The sequence below is a fragment of the Dendrobates tinctorius genome, unplaced genomic scaffold (assembly GCF_039654945.1).
Source record: "Dendrobates tinctorius isolate UK_male_01 unplaced genomic scaffold, ASM3965494v1 ptg000011l, whole genome shotgun sequence".
Classification (NCBI taxonomy): Eukaryota; Metazoa; Chordata; class Amphibia; order Anura; family Dendrobatidae; genus Dendrobates; species Dendrobates tinctorius.
The window spans coordinates 26,847,889-26,873,763 of NW_027361679.1; the positions used below are offsets into that span (position 1 = coordinate 26,847,889).

Genomic DNA, 25,875 nt, shown 5'->3' on the forward strand with positions numbered 1-25,875 from the left:
TTCATACTACAGATGGACAATGACCCAAAACATAAAGCAAAAGCAACCCAGGAGTTTATTAAAGCAAAAAAGTGTAATATTCTTGAATGGACAAGTCAGTCACCTGATCTCAACCCAATTGAGCATGCATTTCACTTGTTAAAGATTAAATTTCAGTCAGAATGGCCCACAAACAAACAGCAACTGAAAACCACTGCAGTGAAGGCCTGGCAGAGCATCAAAAAGGAGGAAACACAGCGTCTGGTGATGTCCATGAGTTCAAGACTTCAGGCAGTCATTGCCAACAAAGGGTTTTCAACCAAGTACTAGAAATGAACATTTTATTTACAATTATTTAATCTGTCCAATTACTTTTGGTCCCTTTAAATACAGGGTGGCACATGTTAAGGAGCTGAAACTCCTAAACCCTTCATCCAATTTTAATGTGGATACCCTCAAATGAAAGCTGAAAGTCTGAACTTCAACTGCATCTGAACTGTTTTGTTTAAAATTCATTGTGGTAATGTCTAGAACCAAAATTAGAAAAATGTTGTCTCTGTCCAAATATATATGGACCTAACTGTATACCACCTCAAACCACCGGTGAGAGTTTGGCTTAAGCTATTCGATAGCGTCATCACTCCTATAGTGCTGTATGGTAGCGAGGTTTGGGGCCCAGCAACATACCCAGACCACACAAAGTGGGATTCCAGCCCAACTGAAGTCTTCCACCTGGATTTCTGCAAATATCTCCTCCAAGCAGGGCTGTGGAGTCGGAGTCGTGGAGTCGGAGCTCATTTTGGTGGAGTCGGTATAAAATAGTCCGACTCCGACTCCTAAAATATATAATAAATTGGGTACAGTAGTTCAATGCAGAATGTGCTGAATATTTTTTCATAGGAATTTGGGAAAATTATGAAATGTTTTTGCTGCGTTTTTTGAGGATATGTTTTTCAGCTGCAAAAGCAGAACAGCTTTTTAAAAACCGCATCACCTGAAAGGTTTTTGAGCTCATAGATAATGTTTTCAATAGCAAAAGCAGATTAGAAATCTGCTCTATATATCCATTTATCCATATCTGTCTATCCATATCTTATCTGTACCAAAAAGAATGAAAGCCGGGTAGCACACAGACTAACACTCCTTTTTTTTTTTTTTTAACACCAGTCAGGTACATCTCATAGCTGCCCAAAAGGACGCCCAGGACAGGCATTGCTCGTCTTCAGTAACACATCAACATCAATTGATAGTTGGAATAAATATACTGCATTCACCACATCTTAAGGTGCAGGCTTTATTTTCAAGTGTAGGGGTGTGCAGTATAAGGTTCTGCAGCAGCTGAGGTGTGCACTATGAGATTCTGCGGAACAGTATGAGGTTCTGCCCCCCCCCCCCCCCCCCTAGTTTTGATCCTGGCTAAAACCGTTTCTTATAGATATGGCGAACCCTCAGGTAACCCTAAATAAAGGTCAATGGACACAGGTGGCTGAATTGAAGGAATTGCTTAATCACCTATTTACCGTGACTAAAAAATTACAAGCTGAGGATTTAACTCCTGGCATTTTCATAAGGGAGTGGAAGAACTTGCTATTTTGCCTGTCCCAAAGAGGAGATTTAATCGCAGACGGCATTTCTGCTTCAATGAAATGGAGAGAGACACAGCTATTGGAAAATAAATTTTTTCTGGCAGCTGTTTGTGGACCCAAGTCATCGTATATTGCTTGATGATCAACAGCTTACTAAAGGAAAAGAAGCTCTGACTGAGATAGCAGTTAGGATGAGTGGCCTACAGGAGGACTGCCAAGCGCAAGAGGACTTGGGTCCTGGCAGTGCTACTGCTGCCATATCTTCATCCTCATCAGATGAGGAGTTTGACTTTCACAAGTATTTGGATGATATGGAGCAGGCAAAGCGTTGCTGCAAGGAAAAATATTTCACTCCGTCTCCTATAGCAAGCAGATTGACCATATTTCAGCAAAATGTTTCACTTGCTCTCAAAGAAAAAGAAAAATTCAACCATTCATCAAAACTCACTGTGCATGAGGCAATTCCTTTATACTTGGGCAACATCTCTAACAATTTCCATGTGGTTACGGCTTTGCCTCCAATTCAAGTTAGTGTAGAGAGGTTGTTCTCTGGCCTTAAAATTATTAGGTCAGATTTTAGGTAATCTATGAAGGAGGATCTGATGGAAGCAATTCTATTTCTTAGAACAAATTCATAGACTGCACAAATGTTATTTAGTATGTTTTTGTTGAAAACTGTTTTTTTGCCACTTACGTAGTTTATTACATAGTGTTATATATATATCGATATTACATAGTGTATTACATATTTACAATTTATTACAGTTTTTTGTGTTCTAAAGTTGTATTACAATAAATATATATTATGTTCTATCTAAATGTCTTGATTATTGTATTATAAAAATGATTAAATGTCTGATGTTCACATTGTACTACAATAAATTTTTCAATTAAATATAAGCAATATATGTTGGAGTCAGAGTCGTGGAGTCGGTGGAAGGGAAATTGAGGAGTCGGAGTTGCAGGTTTGGCTTACCGACTCCACAGCCCTGCCTCCAAGTATATTGCAACAGCTCAAACATAGCCTGTCGGGCAGAGTTGTGCCGATTCCCTTTATGGCTAACTATAAACAAGAGGGCGCTATCAGACCAGGTGCACATACAGAGAAGCAACCCCAGCTCCTACCATCAATATGCCCTATTGAGCCAAAGCCCAGAGTAAGCCACGAACCCCAGCAGCCAGTCCCCCCAAAGTCAGCTACACACCCTGACAAAAGCCAAAATAAAGAAGATCTCGGAGAGCTGCAAGAAGCAATATATAGAGGGTTGGCAGATTGAATTAGAGTACTCCCCAGAATCTCACTGTCTACCGGTCACTGCGGAGGGACTATACTCTGGCCCCATATCTGGAGAGGTTACATCACCCCAAAGACAGGCAGACCCTGAGTCTATACAGACTGAGTGCCCACAGTCTAGAGGTGGAAACAGGGCAGCACTGACAGACATGCAAGCCACAGGAGAACAGACTGTGCCGGCACTGCCAGCAGGATGCACTGGAGGACGAGGCGCACTTCCTGCTTCACTGCAACAAATACTCAGCAGTGAGGGCCTCCCACTTCCAGAGACTTTCCATTCACAACCCGGACTTCCCATCCATAGATGGATGAGGAGAGGAAACTCTGCATCCCACTGGGGGAAGAGGAATCAACAGTGGAGATCGACGCCCAATACGTCACCATATGTCATAAGCTGAGAGGAACTTAAAACACCCAAATGGACTATTATTTCCCAAATTGTGCCCCCGTCACCCCATTCCCCTAATCCCCAATTCTCTCCACTGTCACATCTATTTTCCTTGCTTTGGGAACACTAAATGTATTTTGGTCCTGCCAATAAAACCTGTTTGAGTACAAGAATCCAACTCTACGATTCTATGAATCTATGAATCGAAACTCTTCTTGCATATATAGATCCCACTGATTGAACAGTATGACTCAGCCAGGCCCTGTCAAGTATTGAGAGATTTTCTCTACTCATGTGTGTCTCCTGAAGACACGTGATGGAAGGCGCTGTTTCCCTGATTTTAGTATTGCTGTACGTTTAATAGGGTCTCCCAATCCCCGCACAATCCAGCTCATCAAAGATGCTTAGCCATTTTTTAGAAGAATGATCCATAAATGACCCATATTTTTAAGAGAAAACCCCTTTAACCAAAACACGAAAAGAAAAGCAAAAAATACAATGATACTATGTGAACTTGTATCACACTTTAGAGAACAAAATCTGGGGAACCTGTCCTCCAGTAAACAGTACATGTTGTTTGTACGTTTTCATTGCCATTCCAGCAACTGGCAATGTAAAACCTCCGGACTCTTGTTCAAGGTGCAAATACAATACCAGTCCTCATTTCAGCAGATAATAAATTAAAACTCGAACAAGAAAAAAAATGGAACCATACAGAGCCTTTTGTAGATAAAGCTGATTCACCAAGTCTCTTATTGTTACGTTTCCTCAGTTGTTGTTCATGCTGTTCCAGCCAGTCCATGGCATTTTTTGGATTGTCAAAAAGCTGAACTGACCCCAATGTTGCCACCTACAGCTTAGCTGGTTATAGCATTGAGTATTGGACTTCTGCTTAGATGCCTCTTGACATCAAAGAATTGAAGCCTCTTTTTTTTTTTACATCCGCCGAATAATCTGGATAGAAGGATATCTTTTGGCCGTCGATAGTAAAATCTGGGTTATTTCTGGCTGAACGAAGAATAACGTCTCTGTAATGTAGCAATTTTATTAGAACGGCTCTGGGATGTGCACCCAGCTGCATAGGACAAGATGGGACTCTGTGAGCCCATACCACTGCATAGAGTGAGGACTGTGTGTCTGACCCAAACACTTTCTTAAGACAGGCCTCAATGTATTCAGTGGGGTACCCACTCTCCATCTTTTCCTGAACTCCCACCAGCCTAATGTTTCTCCTTGAATGATTTTCCAGGTCATTCGTTTTTGCAAGCAGATAGGCAATCTGATTAACATGTTGTCTCTTATCTTTAGTGAGGTCTGGCAGTTTATCCTCTATAATGCTGACTCTATTTTCCACTTCCACTATTCTCTCATTTACCTTCCTTAAAGCTTGTCTTATGAACGAGAATTTCTCTTTAAGGCTAAGTGCACACGTAGCATTACATTTCTGCTGAAAAACCTGACTCCCTTCCCAGAAACCGCACGTTTTTTTCTGTGCGTTTTCCGCGCGTTTTCAAAATGCATAGAAATACCCAGAAACGTGGAAAAATCAGCGAAATTAATGAGCATGCTGCGTTTTTTACCGCGATGCGTTTTTTTCACGGTAAAAAACGCATCAGTGTGCACAAAAAGTGCAAAATGCATAGAAATGAATGGGAAGCTTATTTTTAGCGGTTTTATTGGAAAAACTGCTAAAAATACCGCTAAAAAAGCGCTGTGTGTGAACACAGCCTAAGTGTCCCCACTTGCTGACTTATTGTAGAGAGAGCTGTTACAATTGGTGATTAGCTTTAAAGATGTCACTCAGCCTTGGCTCCTTGTCTACCGGAAGACTCTGTCTCTGATTAGGTGTCTGTTCCTGAGTCAGTCTGTTAGGTTTATTACTATTTTGTAGTCTCCCCTTCCTCAGAATTCCTTTTCCCTGGTCAGGGGAGGTCTCTGCACAGCCGGATTCTACATTTCAGCAGTTCTAGCAAAATGTGCAAGTTTTGCCACTGCATTCTGTGCTGACACTCTTCCTCCACGAGTGCTGTGTCAGGCCACTGGAGGAGTTACGGTGATCTCGGTCGCCGGCATCCGCCATCTTCCCCTTCCTTGCCGTGGCACCAGTCATATTGCATTACCCCGTGTAATATTCTCCTCTTCACTAATGATAGACACCAGGCAATCTAGCCGCCGAGCACAGGACCCTTTTTAGTGCCTCAGTTACTCAGCAGCCCCGCAAGTTGGGGGTGCCAGTCAGGTGACCCATGGTTGGTCCAGCACCTCCAGCAACTCACAAATGAAAGTCTCTGATAACCGCTGACAATGTCCCGGGGTAATATATCCTAGGATCGTAACTACGTGTTGATCCTCACCTCTGCGACCCGTTAGCATTAGGCAAATTTCTTATGAAGGCAGGAAACCTTGTACCAGGGATATCATTGATTAACTTGAATCTGCTATTTTAAAATATTATGAGTCCAGAAAATGCAATGTTTTTTGGCTGGAGCAATGGTTTCTAGACTTTCACATGGCTGTAAGGATTATTCCCTCCTCTGGTTGGTGCTGTACAACAAGGTCAAGTCTGTAATGTCACTTTCGATGTTACACTAAGAATAAGAAACAGCTCAACTGTAAAGTCCTCTGTATAGCTTGACAAAGACTCTTGCTTTGACTGTAATTTTAGGATCAGCCACTATGTGGAGGCAGAGCCCCAGTAAACAATTTTTTGAGATAAGGGTGTAAGTACATAAAACATAGACTGGATGTCAGCAGAGAGCGCACAAGAGTCTCTTGTAATAGCAAGGGAATTTTTTACTATAATGGCGTCTCTCCTCACTCACCAGGAAATCCCCTCTGCTCTGCCAAGCCACCCCCGCAGCCTCCACTGTAGATAGTGAGTCCTGTCCCGGACCCAGCGAGGGAGGGGGAGGAAGGAATATGGCCACAGACAGCTCTTGCACTTCTGCTTTGAGGCTTCACTGGGGTTCCGATCATCTTCTAGGGGTTCACAACGGCCGCAGTGTCATGTAACTGTGTCCCTCTGCTCCTATTAGCAGTAGGAATACTGTGCACCCCCTTTTGTTCATCTTGGGGGGCAAATGCCAGCATGAAACAGACACTTTAGCTGATTTTTTAGAGGAGCTGATGTGAGGCATGTCTGTTCAGCTCCAGGTTCCCAAGAGGAGACCTCTCTCTAGTGATTGGCAAGGAGGGGATTTTGATGTTTGGACATCCCAAATTTTAAATAAGGGGATTTGTGGATTGTCTATCACACGTTATCAACGTTATCTAAAAGTACAGGGACCATTTATCAGCCAATTTTCCTGCACTCACAATGAACCTACTACGGTAGCTCTCATGTCACACGTGCATCAGTCAAGGAATGTAAAGTGGTTTTTGTAGTTTATGGGGGGTCCTTAGCCTACACTAGTGACAGATTTTGATGACAAATTTTCATGTTCGAATTTCTAACAACCATTATTCCCATTCACATAGCCATGTGTGGACTTGTTTTTGTGGGACAAGTTATAGCTTTAAGTGACACCTTTTTACCATGTGATATACTTAAAATGAGAAAAAAATCCAAGTGGGGTGAAATAGTGTGTTAAAAAGAAGTAGTTCCACTATTTTTTTGTGTTTCATTTTTACTGCATTCATTATGTAAAATTTGGTAAAATTTTCATTATGGTAAAATTTCGGTGATGCCATGATCCTTGAGGTCAGTACTATTACAGCTATACCAAACTTGTATAATTTAGTTTATTAATTTTCTTCATATATATTTTAGTAATTCTTTCATATCAGAAAATAAACATTAAAAATCTTTCAATTTTCACTCTGTTCACTATTCTAGACCTCTTTTTGTTTCAGGAAACAACACATGTACATAGCCACAATGGTCAGATCCTGAACCTATCTTTATATTGATGTATATAATGAGCATGTTCAAAGGTCATTGTGAAAGGATGGGGAACAGAGTCAGCTGTGACATCACATATTATGATTGGTGGATTGTCATCCTGCCTTTGGTGATAAGGAGCCTGCTGAATACTCTTCCTGAAAGCACAGGAAGTATGAGTTTAAAATAGCGCTAGAGGCCACAGGAAACAGAAAACCTGATTTAAACAATAGGTGATATTCCCTTGAAATAAAACCTTAACCCCTTACCTACAATTGACGTAATATTCCGTCCATGTGACCATGGACCTAATTACCATGGACGGAATATTACGTCATCGCGATCAGCGGCGTCCACGTGGTGAGCGCCGCTGATCGCGGCCGAGTGTCAGCTAATTATCATAGCTGACACCCGGCACAATGTGTCAGGGGCGGTCACGGACCGCCCCCGACACGTTAACCCCTTGCACACCGCGATCAAACGCAATCGCGGTGTACCGGGGGTTAAAGGGAAGCATCGGCAGGGAGGGGGCTCCCTCCGTGCTTCCCTGAGCCCCCCCACGGCAGCGCAATGTGCAGCGCTGCTGCGGGGGGCTCTTTCCCTACAGGCCCCCGGATCCAAGATGGCGACGGGGGCCTGCAGGGAGCTGACTTCCTCACTGCCTGCAAAGCGCAGGCATGAGGAAGTCTGCAGCAGTGCCTGTGACAGATCGCTGATCTGTCACAGTAATCTGTGATGTGACAGATCAGCGATCTGTCACAGGACAGTGATGTCCCACCTGGGACAAGGTAATAAAGTAAAAAAAAAAAAAGTGTTAAAAATAATTTTAAAAAAATCGCTAAATAAATTAGTAAAAAAAAAAAAATATATTCCCCAATAAATCCATTTTTTCAAAATAAAAAAAACAAAAACAATAAAAGTACACATATTTGGTATCGCCGCGTCCAAAATGACCTGCCCTATAAAACTGTCCCATTAGTTAACCCCTTTAGCGAACCCCTTAAAAAATAAAAATAAAAAACGAAGCAAAAAATGAGTTATTATCATACCACCGAACAAAAAGTGCAATAACGCGCGATCAAAAAGACGCATATAAATATGCATGGTACCGCTGAAAACGTCATCTTGTCCCGCAAAAAACGAGCCGCCATACAGCATCATCCGCAAAAAAATAAAAAAGTTATAGCTCGCAGAATAAAGCGATACAAAAATAATTATTTTTTATATAAAATTGTTTTCATTGCAAAAAACCGACAAAACATAAAAAATACGACCTAAATGAGGTATTGCTGTAACCGTACTGACCCGAAGAATAAAAACGCGTTATCAATTTTACCGCACGCGGAACGGTGTAAACGCACCCCCCCAAAAGAAATTCATGAAACGCTGGTTTTTGTTCATTCTGCGTCCCAAAAATCGGAATAAAAAGCGATCAAAAAATGTCACGTGCCCGAAAATGGTACCAATAAAAATGTCAACTCATCCCGCAAAAAATAAGACCTCACATGACTCGGTGGGTCAAAATACGGAAAAATTATAGCTCACAATATGTGGTGATGCAAAAACTATTTTTACAATAAAAAGCGTCTTTTAGCGTGCGACAGCCGCCAAACATAAAAACCGCCATAAATCGTAAATCAAACCCCCCGTTATCACCCCCTTAGTTAGGGAAAAATAATAAAACTAAAAGAAAATGTATTTATTTCCATTTTCCCGCTAGGGTTAGGGCTAGGGTTAGGGCTAGGGTTAGGGCTAGGGCTAGGGCTCAGATTAGGGTTAGGGGTGTGTTGAGGTTAGGGTTGGAGTTATAATTGGGGGTTTCCACTGTTTGGGCACATCAGGTGCTCTCCAAAGGCAACATGGCGTCTGATCTCAATTCCAGCCAATTCTGCGTTGAAAAAGTCAAATGGTGCTCCTTCCCTTCCAAGCTCTGCCATGTGCCCAAACAGTGTTTTACCCCCACATGTAGGGTATCAGCCTACTCAGGACAAATTACAAAACAACTTTTGGGGTCCAATTTCTCCTGTTACCCTTAGGAAAATAAAAAATTGGGGGCAAAAATATAATTTTGCGGAAAAAAATGTTTTTTTTATTTTCACGCCCAGGCGTTATAAACTTCTGTGAAGCACTTGGGGGTTCAAAGTGCTCTCCACACATCTAGATAAGCTCCGTGGGGGGTCTAGTTTCCAAAATGGGGTCACTTGTGGGGAGTTTCAATAGTTTAGGTACATCAGGGGCTCTCCAAACGCACATGACACCCGCATACCAATCCATCAAAGTCTGCATTCCAAAACGTCACTACTTCCCTTCCGAGCCCAGACGTGTGCCCATACAGTAGTTTTCTCCCACATATGAGGTATCAGCGTACTCAGGACAAATTGGACAACAACTTTTGGGGTCCAATTTCTCCTGTTACCCTTGGGAAAATAAAAAAAATGGGGACTAAAGATGATGTTTGTTGAAAAAATACGATATTTTTATTTTCACGCCCGGTCGTTATAAACTTCTGTGAAGCACTGGGGGGTTCAAAGTGCTCACCACACATCTAGATAAGTTCATTAGGGGGTCTAGTTTCCAAAATGGGGTCACTTGTGGGGGGTTTCCACTGTTTAGGTACATCAGGGGCTCTCCAAACGCACATGACACCCACAGACCAATCCATCAAAGTCTGCATTCCAAAACGTCACTACTTCCCTTCCGAGCCCCGACGTGTGCCCATACAGTAGTTTTCTCCCACATATGAGGTATCAGCGTACTCAGGACAAATTGGACAACAACTTTTGGGGTCCAATTTCTCCTGTTACCCTTGGGAAAATAAAAAAATGGGGACTAAAAGATCATGTTTGTGGAAAAAATACGATTTTTTTATTTTCACGCCCGGACGTTATAAACTTCAGTGAAGCACTGGGGGGTTCAAAGTGCTCACCACACATCTAGATAAGTTCCTTGGGGGGTCTAGTTTCCAAAATGGTGTCATTTGTGGGGGGTTTCTACTGTTTTGGTACATCAGGGGCTTTCCTAACGCGACATGGTGTCCGATCTCAATTCCAGCCAAAAACGTCAAATGGCGCTGCTTCCCTTCCGAGCTCTGCCATACGCCCAAATAGTGGTTTACACCCACATGTGGGGTATCAGCGTACTCAGGATAAATTGCACAATATCTTTTAGGGTCCTGTTACTTTTGGAAGAATAAGAATTGAGGGTGAAAAGATCATTTTTGTGGAAAAAATATGATTTTTTAATTGTACTGCTGTACGTTATAAACTTCTGTGAAGCCCTTGGGGGTTCAAAGTTCTCACCACACATCTAGATAAGTTCCTTGGGGGGTCTAGATTCCAAAATGGTGTCATTTGTGGGGGGTTTCCACTGTTTTGGTACATCAGGGGTTTTCCAATCGCGACATGGTGTCCGATCTCAATTCTAGCCAAAAACGTCAAATGGCGCTGCTTCCCTTCCGAGCTCTGCTATGCGCCCAAATAGTCATTTACACCCACATATGGGGTATCAGCGTACTCAGGACAAATTGCACAATAACTTTTAGGGTCCTGTTACCCTTGGAAAAATAAAAATTGGGGGTGAAAAGATCATTTTTGTGGAAAAAATATGATTTTTTAATTGTACCGCTGTACGTTATAAACTTCTGTGAAGCCCTTGTGGGTTCAAAGTTCTCACCACATATCTAGATAAGTTCCTTGGGGGGTCTAGTTTCCAAAATGGGGTCACTTGGGGGGTTTCCACTGTTTAGGTACATCAGGGGCTCTCCAAACGCGACATGGCGTCCGATCTGAATTCCAGCCAATTTTGCATTGAAAAAGTCAAACGGCGCTCCTTCCCTACTGAGGTCTGCCATGCGCCGAAACAGTGGTTCCCCCCCACATATCAGGTATCAGCGTACTCAGGACAAATTGCACAATAACTTTTGCAGTCCAATTTCTCCTGTTACCCTTGGTAAAATAAAGAAAATTGAACCTGAAGTATTTTTTTTGTGAAAAAAAAGTTAAATGTTCATTTTTTTTTTAATATTCAAAAAATTCCTGTGACACACCTAAAGGGTTAATAAACTTCTTGAATGTGGTTTTAAGCACCTTAAGGGGTGCAGTTTTTAGAATGGTGTCACTTTTGGGTATTTTCTATCATATAGACCCCTCAAAGTGGCTTCAAATGTGAAGTGGTCCCTAAAAATAAAATGGTGTTGCAAAAATGAGAAATCGCTGGTCAATTTTTAACCCTTATAACTTCCTAACAAAAAAAAATTTTGGTTCCAAAATTGTGCTGATGTAAAGTAAACATGTGGGAAATGTTATGTATTAAGTTTTTTGTGTGCCTTGTCGCTGTGATTTAAGGGCATAAAAATTCAAAGTTGGAAAATTGCGAAATTTTCAAAATTTTCGCCAAATTTCCGTTTTTTTCACAAATAAACGCAAGTTATTTGAATGCAATTTTACCAGTAACATGAAGTACAATATGTCACGAGAAAATAATGTCAGAATCACCGGGATCCATGAAAGCGTTCCAGAGTTATGACCTCATAAAGGTACAGTGGTCAGAATTGTAAAAATTGGCCCGGGAGTTAACGTGCAAACCACCCTTGGTAGTGAAGGGGTTAAAGGTACTGTTTATTTGTATATTGGCTTCTGTTTTTGCATGCAGGTTTCATTTCCGCAAAAACATGAAAAGGATAATAAAAGAGCTCTATGTACGGGATAATTGTCATCCGTTTAAGGCCAGCCTGATCATGTGGATCCAAATACCCATGTGGATCTTTATTTCTCTGGCTCTAAGGAATTTCAGCTTTAATTCAAGTGGTTCAAATACAGGTAAATTCTGTCTCGCCTTTTTATGTGCATATAGCCTGATATCTTTCACGAGTGCCATTTATATTTGGTAAATAATCAGGCTATTAGTTCAAATTAATAAAGTTTTGTCATATGCCCCTACAAGGTATTGTTATGTAGTACAGCATGTTTGCTATATACAAAATTTGCTTGGGAAAAAATGCAAAACAGCTGCAATACATGGTACGCACCCAGCCTTAGTGTATGTTCACACTTCTGTTCTTTCAGTATTGTGCTTAAAAAATGGTGGGGAAAAACTCTAACAAAGCAGTAAAAGAAACAGTTCTAATAATTAGTATCTTGCTGTTTATATATTGTGGCTTTTGTACGTTTTTTAACCATTTCAAGCTTTCAAAGACGCTAAACGTTTAAAAGAAGCAACCTGTACACCTTTCTGGCGTTTTTTGCTAGGAAAATGCTCAATACTTTTTAATATAAGCCAATGTAAAGGCTAAAAGATGCCAGGGCACCTTTTTTTTAGTGTTTTGTCAGTGTTCTTGCTTCAAGACGTGCGAGTATTTTCTTTAATAGATTTAAAAAAAACTTCTCATACGCTAGTAATAAAGCTCAGGAAATGACCAAAAAGTGCTAAAAAAAAGACGCTTCAGGTTTACAAAACTCCAGAGTAAAGGAACAATTCCTGATGCATCTTCATCACAAAAAACGGATGGTTCATCTTTGACAGGTAGTCATGAGCCACGTTCAGCCCTCTTCCCCCAATGACACAGAGAACCTGGTATAAAGACTGCAAAATCTTCGCCACAAAAAGCACATTGTGACTTTGTGCCCCTACCCTTATAGGCAGGATACTTACATCTGGGAGCGCCCACTATACCCCCCATTCAACATTGTAAACTGTACATTCCTGCACATAATAGCAGGAATGTAGATGAAAATGTTTTTGTCTTTTTTTTTTTTTCCCTCCACTCCATTGCGGAGATACAAGGAACTGAAATTACTGGCACCAATTTTCTTATCCTTCAACTGAGTGTTTCATTTTGTTCTCCTCTACTTTTACATCTCTATAGTGCCTCCTTTTTCTGATTGGACAGCGTCATAGTGCAATGAAAGTAAACACCCACAGAGCTGAACCAAATGAAACGCCCAATTAAACAATAAGAAAATTAACACCAGGAAATTTCAGTGCCCTTTATCTCCACAAAGGAGTGTTGAAAAAAATGGAGAAAAAATAAAAAGTTTTTGCATTCTGCTACTACAGGTTATAATAACATTTGTGAAAGTTCATCTCTAAGGGAAGTCCAGAGTTCTGTTGTATAAGAATGGTTCGAGCGTTACTGACTGCAGACTGTACTTTGCTACAGCTTTATGATATGTTGTATTTGCAACAGGACAAACTGCTAACCAGTTTGCTGGAAATGTATTGATTTCGTAAATGCAAATCCTAAATCTTATCTTGGAGAAATATGCTGATGTCTGCTGCATTGTGAAAAAATACAGTCTACTACACATAGCATTTTTAGAGCATTCATTTGCAAAACTGAGCTGTTTTAGTTGTGAATTTTGAAAAATCTTTGCAACAACAATAAGAAATGTAGCCGGAGCTATAGTAAAGACACAGTTTAGGTGGTTGATGGGTAGGGTCTCAATGGCTAAATTCTCATTTTTTCCAATATACTTTTATTCTTTTAATCAATTTTTAGTTATTGTATTGAAGCCTGCAAAAATAGTAAACTCTATTGATATTTTTACTCTGTATACCTTTTGCGCTTACATCTTGTAAACCAATGCTAAAATAAGGTCTAGAGTAGTCACCTCTCTATTCTCTTTCCATAGCTTGGTCTATGATGTGATGATTAGTTTTCAATGCTTGGTCCACAAATAGTGTATAAATGGGGTGGGAGGGTGAAGGGCACTTTTAATAACCCCAAAATTAGTAATAACCTTTCCACTGGGATAGGTACTAACTACTAGATCGGTGGGGTTCCGACCATTAAGACCCCACCTCCGTTTGAATTGGCAGTGACACGAGTTGGCTGCCAAATTGGCTGAAAGTTGTGAATATTTCATTGGTTGGCAGTAGACATGCGCGGTCGCCCCTCGACTGAATCTAACAAGCCTCCCATTAGGATCAGTCGGGGTCTCCGCAGTCAGACACCTCTGATCTAGTAGTAATCTCTGATCCTATTGATAGATAGATAACTTGTAATAGCTGGAATACACTTCTACCTATTTTCATATATAGAAATTCATAGATATTCCACCTTCATCATTTTTGTTGAATGTTTGTAATACCTCTACAGTCATTTAAAAAAATCCACATGCTGCTGCTTACTGATCGAATATTGTTATTCTTTGTTTAATATTTGAATATACTGAATAATTGGAATAAGAATAAGGCCGCAGTGATGTCTGTAAGCTGAAGCTAGCTTGCAGGGATGCTGTTGATGTCTTTCCTTCTTATGTATGACTATTTTGAACCTACATTTGATTGTAGACAATTCTCCATGTCAAACGTCAAGATGACTCAGTGCATCACAATACACGTAGTCCTTGGATTATTGCATTGTAGTTGGCATTGCAGCCACTAGGTGGCATTTTACTTTCTCCCATGGTTTCCTTGCATTTCTACAAGATTACATATTCTTCCTACCGTAATGTAGGTACGTTCTCCCTCTGGTGGCAATGCCTCCATATGAACAAGATGTGCCTTAAATATGTGGTGCAGGTCCTTTTTTTGGGACCTGCACCTGTGTTAAGATTTGGTGTTCTCCAATCACTGTTCCTAATGAGGTTCTGACTCATTCCAGACAGAGAATGAGGGTTTTTTTTTCCATCAATATGGATATTTTTAGTCACACGTAACTTAATTTTAGTAAAACACTTTGTTATTGTACATATTTATTTTAACTACTAGAAAAAAAGACCTTATATTATCATGGCTAATTTCAATGAACTCTTCCATGCTTTTTCCAGATGTTCACATGCAGCTGCAGAATGGGGGAGCATTGTGGTTCCCGGACCTCACAATGCCAGATTCCACTTGGATCCTTCCAGTTCTTCTGGGCTCTATCAACTTGCTTCTAGTTGAGGTATACATAACAAAACAGTGCACACTCCTTTTTTCTTTATTTTCTATACTATTTCTTTTTGTACACTATTCTACTTTTTATAGAAGACTTTGAAACCAAGGTGTGATGAAACGTGAAGGGTCCATACCACGCCACCCCACCTGACTTCAATATTACGTTCCCTATACATCAGCTTTCTATCATAAAAAGTCTAAAAGTTTGTGTGAACTCAACCTAACTCTTCCTAAGCAGACGACAAAGAGGCTCATGAGTTGGACATTTTCTATTTAATCTACATCTCTTTGCATTACTTTTCTGTGGTACTCGGCCATATTTCTAGCTTCGGGCTCATAACAATTAAAAGCTTTACAGATGATACCAATTTATAATGCATAATGATAGTTTCAAATTTAATCCCGGTGCTATTTCTAAATGCTCCATTTTCTCACTTCTAAACAGATGTTTGCCTTACGGACAGTGGAGATGTCTAGATTTCAGAAATACTTAACCAACATTGTTCGAGGAATTTCAATCCTAATGATTCCAATTGCAGCCAGTGTTCCCTCGGTAAGTAACGCACTTTTCTACTTATGTGTGTAGTGTGTATCTTAATTAACATCTTAATGGAAGACTGTATTTGTGAAGTCGTCTTACATCATCTCAAAATGGAAACGTTTTTTGTATTTGAAATTATACACCCTTTTTAATGTGAATAGATACAGTGGGGCAAAAAAGTATTTAGTCAGTCAGCAATAGTGCAAGTTCCACCACTTAAAAAGATGAGAGGCGTCTGTAATTTACATCATAGGTAGACCTCAACTATGGGAGACAAACTGAGAAAAAAAAATCCAGAAAATCACATTGTCTGTTTTTTTTTCATTTTATTTGCATATTATGGTGGAAAATAAGTATTTGGTCAGAAACAAAATTTCATCTCAATACTTTGTGATATATCCTTTGTTGGCAATGACAGAGGTCAAACGTTTTCTGTAAGTCTTCACAAGGTTGCCACACACTGTTGTTGGTATGTTGGCCCATTCCTCCATGCAGATCTCCTCTAGAGCAGTGATGTTTTTTGCTTTTCGCTTGGCAACACAGACTTTCAACTCCCTCCAAAGGTTTTCTATAGGGTTGAGATCTGGAGACTGGCTAGGCCACTCCAGGACCTTGAAATGCTTCTTACGAAGCCACTCCTTCATTGCCCTGGCGGTGTGCTTTGGATCATTGTCATGTTGAAAGACCCAGCCACGTTTCATCTTCAATGCCCTTGCTGATGGAAGGAGGTTTGCACTCAAAATCTCACGATACATGGCCCCATTCATTCTTTCATGTACCCGGATCAGTCGTCCTGGCCCCTTTGCAGAGAAACAGCCCCAAAGCATGATGTTTCCACCACCATGCTTTAGAGTAGGTATGGTGTTTGATGGATGCAACTCAGTATTCTTTTTCCTCCAAACACGACAAGTTGTGTTTCTACCAAACAGTTCCAGTTTGGTTTCATCAGACCATAGGACATTCTTCCAAAACTCCTCTGGATCATCCAAATGCTCTCTAGCAAACTTCAGACGGGCCCGGACATGTACAGGCTTAAGCAGTGGGACACGTCTGGCACTGCAGGATCTGAGTCCATGGTGGCGTAGTGTGTTACTTATGGTAGGCCTTGTTACATTGGTCCCATCTCTCTGCAGTTCATTCACTAGGAACTGGGAGCGCAGGTGGTCTTCTCTTCCATCCTCCCAGTGGATGGCCATGGAACAAGGAGGTGGAATAAGATTCTGCAGGTGAACAACTGGCTACGTCGATGGTGCCGTCAGCAACGATTTGGATTTCTGGATCACGGAGTGAACTACTTATACGATGGACTACTTGCTAGAGATGGGGTGCACCTTACGAAGACTGGAAAGCATGTATTTGGAAGTCGCCTTGCTACACTTGTAAGGAGAGCTTTAAACTAGAACAACATGGGAAGGGAAGCAAAAGACCAGAAAAAGCCATACACCTGACAAATGCTATTGAGAACTCTGCTATTAGAAGTGGAAGGGAAGAACAAAGACAAAATAATCTAATTAATAAAAATAATGGAGAAAGAGAAACCAATCACAAACTAAAATGTTTCTATACTAATGCACAAAGCATGGGCAACAAACAAGGAGAATTGGAACTACTAACACAGGAACAGAAATATGATGTAATTGGAATCACTGAAACTTGGTGGGACAATACACATGATTGGAATACAAGACTAGAAGGATACAACTTATTTGCAAGAAATAGACTTGATAAACGAGGAGGGGGTGTCGCATTGTATGTTAGAAACGCGTATATCTGCACAGAGATTGAAGCTTCAGAGACTGGGAGTTCTGTGGAAACTGTTTGGGTAAGAATACAAGGACAGAACAATGGGAAGGACACCATTGTAGGCATTTACTACAGGCCGCCTGTGCAAGCCGAAGATATAGATGAACTCTTTATGCATCAGATGGCCAAGTTCTCCAAAAAATATGACATAGTTGTCATGGGAGATTTCAACTATCCAGACATTTGTTGGGAATCTCTCTCAGGCAAAACTAACAGGTCAAGGAAATTCTTATCCTCTCTTGCTGACAACTTTATCTTCCAAAAGGTAAGGGAGAAAACAAGGGGAACTGCTACCTTGGATCTAATCCTTATAAACAGGGAGGAAATGGTTGAGGAGGTAAAAGTGGCTGGGACCCTAGGAGGTAGCGACCATGCTATTTTAGAATTTTGGATTACTAGAGGTGGAAGACCTGTGAAGACTCAGACGTCAAGGTTAGATTTCAGAAAGGCAGATTTTAAGGGATTCAGAAAGAGAATTGGAGGGATCCAATGGCTGGATATCCTTAAAGACAAAAATGTCCAGGAAGGATGGGAAATCTTGAAAAATGAAATTCTCAAAGCACAGTTGTTAACAATTCCGAAAAGAGGGAAGAATAGGAAGCATTTAAGGAAACCAGGATGGATGAACACAGAACTTAAGCACATGCTAAAAAGGAAGAAAAAAATGTTTATAAAATGGAAAGAGGGAGGCATATCTAAAGAAGAATATAATGCTGTCTGCAGAACCTGCAGGGCACAAATCAGATTAGCTAAAGCTGAAAATGAACTGAGGCTTGCAAGAGATGTCAAAAGCAATAATAAAGGATTTTGGGGATATGTCAAAAGTAAAAGAAAAGTCAAAGATGCTATAGGATTTTTACAGGATGAAAATGATGAAATGGTAAGACAGGATGTTGAGAAGGCTGAACTTTTAAATTCCTATTTTGCATCTGTTTTCTCTCAGAAAGGAAATGCAACATCAACTGTTATTCACTGTCCTATTAAGGGAATAGAAGAATCCAGGATATCTATAAACAGAAAGATAGTGAGGAAACACTTAGCTAACCTAAATGAATTCAAGTCTCCAGGTCCAGATGAATTACACCCCAGAGTACTGAAGGAGATAGCAGAAGAAATTTTTGAACCCCTCTCCATAATCTTTGAAAATTCTTGGAGAACAGGAGAAGTGCCAGAAGACTGGAGAAGAGCAAATGTTGTTCCTATCTTCAAAAAGGGGAAGAAGGTGGACCCAGGCAACTATAGGCCGGTGAGTCTGACTTCTATACCAGGAAAGATCTTTGAACAAATTATTAAACAACATGTATGTCAATACCTGGATAAGAATGAAGTGATTAAACAGAGTCAGCATGGGTTTGTAACTAATAAGTCATGTCAGACTAACTTAATTTCCTTCTATGACGGTATCACTGATTGGGTGGATCAAGGAAATGCTGTAGATATAGTATATCTTGACTTCAGCAAAGCATTTGACAAAGTCTCTCATACAATCCTTATTGAAAAAATGACTAAGTATGGAATGGACAAGGCAACTGTTAGGTGGATTCATAACTGGCTTAGTGATCGGACCCAAAGAGTGGTCGTAAATGGCTGCACATCCAGTTGGAAGAATGTCTCAAGTGGGGTACCACAGGGCTCTGTCCTGGGCCCTGTATTGTTCAACATCTTTATCAACGATTTAGATGAAGGAATTGAGGGTAAACTGATTAAATTTGCTGATGACACAAAGCTAGGAGGGATAGCTAATACTAGAGAAGAGAGAGAGAGGATTCAAAAAGATTTAAATAAACTGGAGAAGTGGGCAGCAACTAACAGAATGGTTTTTAACAGGGAGAAATGCAAAGTACTACATCTGGGCAATAAAAATGAAAAAAGCATATATAGAATGGGAGGAATAGGGCTAAGTGACAGCACATGTGAAAAAGACTTGGGTATACTAATAGATCACAGACTGAATATGAGTCAACAGTGTGATGCAGCAGCAAAAAAGGCAAATGCAATTCTAGGATGTATTAACAGAAGCATACAGTCTAGATCACGTGAAGTCATTATTTCCCTCTACTCCTCTTTGGTCAGACCTCATCTGGAATATTGTGTCCAGTTTTGGGCACCACATTTTAAAAAAGACATCAACAAACTGGAGCAAGTTCAGAAAAGAGCGACCAGAATGGTGACCGGTCTGCAAACCCTGTCTTATGAGGAAAGGTTGCAGGATTTGGGAATGTTTAGTTTGCAAAAGAGAAGACTGAGAGGAGACTTAATAGCTGTCTACAAATATCTAAAGGGATGTCACATTGTAGAAGGATCAACTTTATTCTCATTTGCACAAGGAAAGACTAGAAGCAATGGGATGAAACTGAATGGGAAGAGACACAGATTAGATATTAGAAAAAACTTTTTGACAGTTAGAGTGATCAATGAGTGGAACAGGCTGCCACGAGAAGTGGTGAGTTCTCCTTCAATGGAAGTCTTCAAACAGAGGCTGGACAGACATCTGACTGGGATGATTTAGCGAATCCTGCTTTGAGCAGGGGGTTGGACCAGATGGCCCAGGAGGTCCCTTCCAACTCTACGATTCTATGATTCTATGATTCTATGATTCTAGGTCCCCCCGCGTGGTTCTGGGATTTTTGCTCACCGTTCTTGTGATCATTCTGACCCCACGGGGTGGGATTTTGCGTGGAGCACCAGATCGAGGGAGATTATCAGTGGTATTGTATGTCTTCCATTTTCTAATTATTGCTCCCACAGTTGATTTCTTCACTCCAAGCTGGTTGGCTATTGCAGATTCAGTCTTCCCAGCCTGGTGCAGGGCTACAATTTTGTTTCTGGTGTCCTTTGACAGCTCTTTGGTCTTCACCATAGTGGAGTTTGGAGTCAGACTGTTTGAGGGTGTGCACCGGTGTCTTTTTATACTGATAACAAGTTTAAACAGGTGCCATTACTACAGGTAATGAGTGGAGGAAAGAGGAGACTCTTAAAGAAGAAGTTACAGGTCTGTGAGAGCCAGAAATCTTGATTGCTTGTTTCTGACCAAATACTTATTTTCCACCATAATATGCAAATAAAATGAAAAAAAAACAGACAATGTGATTTTCTGGATTTTTTTTTCTCAGTTTGTCTCCCATAGTTGAGGTCTACCTATGATGTAAATTACAGACGCCTCTCATCTTTTTAAGTGGTGGAACTTGCACTATTGCTGACTGACTAAATACTTTTTTGCCCCACTGTATACAGTTGAAACCAGAAGTTTACATACACTATATAAAAAGTCGCATATGCCTGTTTTTCTCAATATCTGACATGAAATCAGAATAAACCTTTCCCGTTGTAGGTCAAGTTAGGATTACCATAATTATTAATATTTTCCAAATGCCAGAATAATGAGAGAGAATGTTTTCAAGCATTTTTATTACTGCAAAGTCAAAAGTTTATATACATTAAGATTACTATGCCTTTAAACAATATGATGATGTCATGTGTTTGGAAGCTTCTGTTTTTGCCAACATCTGAGTTAATTAGAGACACACTTGTGGATGTATTATAAAGAAATCAGCCAAGATATCAGGAAGAGAATTGTGAACTTGCACAAGTCTGGCTCATCCTTGAATACAATTTGAAGATACCTGAAGGTGCCTCTTTCATCTGTACAAAAAATGTCCCAGAGATGAACGTGATTTGGTAAGACATGTGCATATCAACTCAATGACAAAAGCAAAAGACCTTGTGAAGATGATGGTGGAAGCTGGTAAGATTGTGTCAATATCCAGTGAAACGAGTACTGTATCAACATGAGCCAAAAATCCACTCTGCCATGAAGAAGCCATTGCTCCAAAAGAAACATAAAAAAGCCAGATTAATATTTGCAAATGCACACAGGAACAGAGACCTTAATTTTTGGAGACATGTCCTGTGATCTGATGAAACTAAAACTGCATCATGTTGTGGGGCTGTTTTGCTGCAGGAGGGACTGGTGCACTTCACAAAATAGATAGCATCATGAGAAAAGATTATGTGGCAATACTGAAGCAACATCTCAACACATCAGCCAGGAAGCTAAAGCTTGGGCGGAAATGGGTCTTCCAAATGGACAATGACCCGAAGCATACTGCCAAAATGGTAACAAAGTGGCTTAAGGATAACAAATTGTTTTGGAGTGGCCATCACAAAGCCCAGATCTCAATCCTATTGAAAATTTATGGGCAAAGCTGAAAAGGCAGGTGCGAGCAAGGCAACCTACAAACCTGGATCAGTTACAGCAGTTTTGTCAGGAGGAATAGGCATAAATTCCCACCAACTATTGTGAGAAGCTTGTGAAAGGATATCCCATGCGTGTGACCCAAGTCATTCAGTTTAAATGCAATGGTACCAAATACTAATGAAATATATGTAAACTTTTGACTTTACAGTAAGTAATAAAATGCCTTAAAACATTCTTTCTCTCTCATTATTCTGGCATTTGGCAAATGATAATTATTATAATAATCCTAATTGATGGGAAAGATTTATTCTGATTTCATGTCAGATATTGAGAAAAATATTCTTATGTGTCTTTTTATATAGTGTATGTAAACTTCTGGTTTCAACAGTAGTGAGAACCCTTTATGATAAGGTGTGTGTTTTTATCTTATTTTGTCTCATAAAGAAAATGCATCTCAGAAAATCGCCTATTGTTTAAATTGTGATATGCCTTTGCAACCATGTTGCATAAATACCATAATTTTCAGACTATAAGATGCACTTTTTTCCACCAAAAATGTGGAGGAAAATTGGGGGTGCATCTTATAGACCGGATGTACCTGCTGTGTTAGGGAGGTGGGGGAGCGGTTTTGGCGGAGCAGCCGGTCACAGAGGCAGGAGTCGTCTGCTGCGGCTAACTCCTGTGCCCACTGCTAAAGAGAAATGAATATTCACGGCATTCCACGCCCTTGGGCGTGGACAGCCATGAATATTCATTTCTCTTTAATGGCATCCTGGTATGATTGGCCCCCACCCCTTCCTGGTATGCATGGCCCCTTCAGAAAACATTAACAAAAACAAACCATTACACTTCCCGGCGCTCCCTCACAGTATCCTGTTCTGATTCCAGCAACTGCTTTATGCTTGTAAGCAGCGCATGGCAGGGACGTCATGCACTGCTTGCAAGCCAAAGGGCAGCTACCGAAATACTCAATGCTCTGCATGCCGGGACTGTGTGCGCGCAAAGCAGTGAGTATTCATTGCTCTCTAGCGACCAAAGTGTCAGCCGAAGCCTTCCTGTTGCTGCCGGCGGTCACATGTGCCGATACAGACCAAATGAGAATCATGAGGTCAGAGGAACTAGCCAAGGAGCTCAGAGACAGAATTGTGGCAAGGCACAGATTTGGCAAAGGTTCCAAAAGAATTTCTGCAGTATTTAAGGTTCCTAAGAGCACAGTGGCCTCCATAATCCTTAAATGGAAGAAGTTTGGGACCACCAGAAGTCTTCCTAAACCTGGCCGTCCAGCCAAACTGAGCAATCGTGGGAGAAGAGCCTTGGTGAGAGAGGTAAAGAAGAAACCCAAGATCACTGTGGCTGAGCTCCACAGATGCAGTAGGGAGAAAGTTCCACAAAGTCAACTATCACTGCATCCCTCCACCAGTCGGGCCTTTATGGCAGAGTGGCCCTACGGAAGCCTCTCCTCAGTCCTAGACAAATGAAAGCCTGCATAGAGTTTGCTAAAAAACACATGAAGGACTCCCAGACTATGAGAAATAAGATTCTTTGGTCTGATGAGACGAAGACAGAACTTTTTGGTGATATTTCTAAGCAGTATGTGTGGAGAAAACCAGGCACTGCTCATCACCTGCCCAATACAATCCCAATAGTGAGACATGAGGGTGGCAGCATCATGTTATGAGGGTGTTTTTCAGCTGCAGGGACAGGACAACTGGTTGCAATTGAAGGAAACATGAATGTGGCCAAGTACAGAGGTATCCTGGATGAAAACCTCTTCCAGAGTGCTCTGGACCTTACACTTGGCTGAAGGTTCACCTTCCAACAAGACAATGACCCTAAGCACCCAGCTAAAATAACAAAGGAGTGGCTTCAGAACAACTCTGTGACCATTCTTGACTGGCCCAGCCAGAGCCCTGACCTAAACCCAATTGAGCATCTCTGGAGAGACCTGAAAATGACTGTCCACCAACGATCACCATTCAACCTGATGGAAATGGAGAGGATCTGCAAGGAAGAATGGCAGAGGATACCCAAATCCAGGTGTGAAAAAAAAACTTGTTGCATCATTCCCAAGGAGACTCCTGGCTGTACTAGCTCAAAAGGGTACTTCTACTCAATACTGAGTTCCTGGACCGGGCCCTGCCTGAGGAGACCTGGAAATTCGGCAAGAACCCAGTGCTCTGCCAAGGACATGCTCCTCATCCAAGAAAACCGTGGTCTCTTAGGCCAGAGGGGAGCAATGAGGATGACATCGGCCGTCTCCTCCCGAATCTTCCTCAGCACTGTCGGGATCAACATTAATGGGGAAATGCACAGGCCAGTCGGAAATCCCAAGGGATCTGTAGTACATCTACTGCGTATGGTCATTCTCTTGGGTTCAGGGAACAGAAGCTCCTTGTTTTCCTGTTCTTTCTGTTGGTAAATAGATCTATCTCTGGCTTCCCCCAAAGATTCACAATCTGATGAAAGATAGATGGATCTAGCTCCCATCTTTCTTCTGTAGGCTCCCACGAGGACAGGAAACCGAACTGATGTGGAGGAGAGGTATCGCCTTTTTATTCAGTAGGTTTCCTGTACTAGTGGGTGGATATCCTCTCTCAGGTGGTGCTGTCATGGGCTCTGTAAAATCCCGTTAACGGTAGGTAACTTAGATTTTTCTGTCCCCTAGCATGATTTGGCACACTTTTTTTTTGTGATCGCCGTTATTCACTGATTAATGGCGATCACATGATTGGACATCTGCAAATCTGGCCCTGATCATGTTCTCTGGGTTCTCAGCTACCCCCCCCGGTGATTTTCCAACTCTGGGGGATGCTACAGCCTTATTCCTGATTGCCTTTTTAAAACTGCTATGAGGGAATAAGTACCCTTAGCAGCTGCCGTTTTAATGCTTATCGGCAGTCAGTAAGTGGTTAAGCAAAGTATTAATGATCTTTTTCTAAAGTTCTTCCGAAGAAATATCTATGGATGAAAGATCCTCTTCTAAGAAGAATAGATCTTTTGACCAACTACAAGATGAAAATGTCAAACATTGAAGATTTCCAGAAGTCTATTGTATATGGGATCTTAGAACATTGCTAGGCTTTTATTGTATTTTTTCTTTTTGCAGTGTATGGCGCTCTATTGGGTTTCATCCAGTCTTGTGGGTCTGGTCCACAATCTACTCCTGCGTTCTCCGGTTGTTCGCCGACTCCTCCGGATTCCACCCACAAAGTTAGATTCTGACACTCCATATAAAGACCTTCTGGCGGCATTTGTAGCAAAATACATCCAAAGGAAATAGCTTTTTATGTAATGTCATCTACATCAGTTCATTAAAATGTTCCTTTTAAAAATGTGTAAGCCTCATCTTTTACTCTATTCCTGAGTTATATTATTGACTGATGATACATAATACCAGAATCTAAATCCAGTCTGCACCTGTAGCATTTAATAATTTTACAAAGCGGCTTATAATGAGCAACAACATACTGATAACACTCTCCACATCACTCAATCCCACTTTAAGGAGTTGATAACCTGAACTTGGAATAGGTCATTACTATCAGATGAGTGGAAATCTGAGACCCAGCATCTCCACCAATCAGCTGTCGTCAAGTTCCACTGCTGCGGGATCTGCTCAGCATAAGGCGACTGGACAGCACTTTCATAGGCTGTATAGCGGCTATTCTCGAGTACTGATGCTCAATTTCTACTCATGGTCACTACACACTGGGTCTGTAATGTTACTGGTCCTTCAATTAAGTGCTTCCTACGGCCTTGGGACCTGCCAACAACTGATACTGTTCGGGCAGAGTGTGAGACTCCCACTAGCCTTGTAATACTGACCTATCCTAAGGATAGGTTATCAATATTTTAATTCTGGACAACCCTTTTAAGGGGCATACTAAAATTATGCTATAGCTTTAAACTACAATTAGAGCAAACGTTGCAAGCAGTGCTTTGCATGCAATATTCTTAGGGTATGGAATAATATTGTTAGCAGTAATATTATGCTGTCAGACAACATAACTCCTTTCAATAATCAGAACTGGACTATACAAACGGAGGACCTTGCCGCTGTACGGAGCATTTACGGGATAAGCTCCGTCCATCATGTCCATCTGGAGCAATCCTACTAACCAGTGCACATACTCCATTTGGATAACTTTTAATTTTGCTACCTACCAAACCTATAGAAGCAATGGTCTAAAGCAGTGTCCATCATCTGGCAACTGTGGCATAGTAGAGCCCAAACTGCTCTATTCCCAACAGGCAGGTTGAACAGCACCACTGGACACTTTAACAGACCTCTATCACCATCATTACTGGATTTATTTATTTTACCTTCT

At 41.1% G+C, this 25,875-nt stretch overlaps 1 protein-coding gene across 5 annotated transcripts in view; it reads left to right on the plus strand.

Moving 5' to 3' along the window:
- Positions 1-24,879, plus strand: part of COX18 (cytochrome c oxidase assembly factor COX18) — a 64,647-nt gene extending 39,768 nt beyond the window's left edge. For all 5 annotated transcript variants that reach the window (XM_073590449.1, XM_073590463.1, XM_073590472.1 and 2 more), the window contains 4 exons: positions 11,778-11,944; positions 14,897-15,012; positions 15,451-15,558; positions 24,654-24,879. In XM_073590449.1, coding sequence (XP_073446550.1) covers positions 11,778-11,944; positions 14,897-15,012; positions 15,451-15,558; positions 24,654-24,827 — 565 coding nt within the window. In that variant the 3' untranslated portion in view covers positions 24,828-24,879. The remainder of the gene's footprint in view (positions 1-11,777; positions 11,945-14,896; positions 15,013-15,450; positions 15,559-24,653) is intronic.
- Positions 24,880-25,875: the final 996 nt, after the last annotated feature.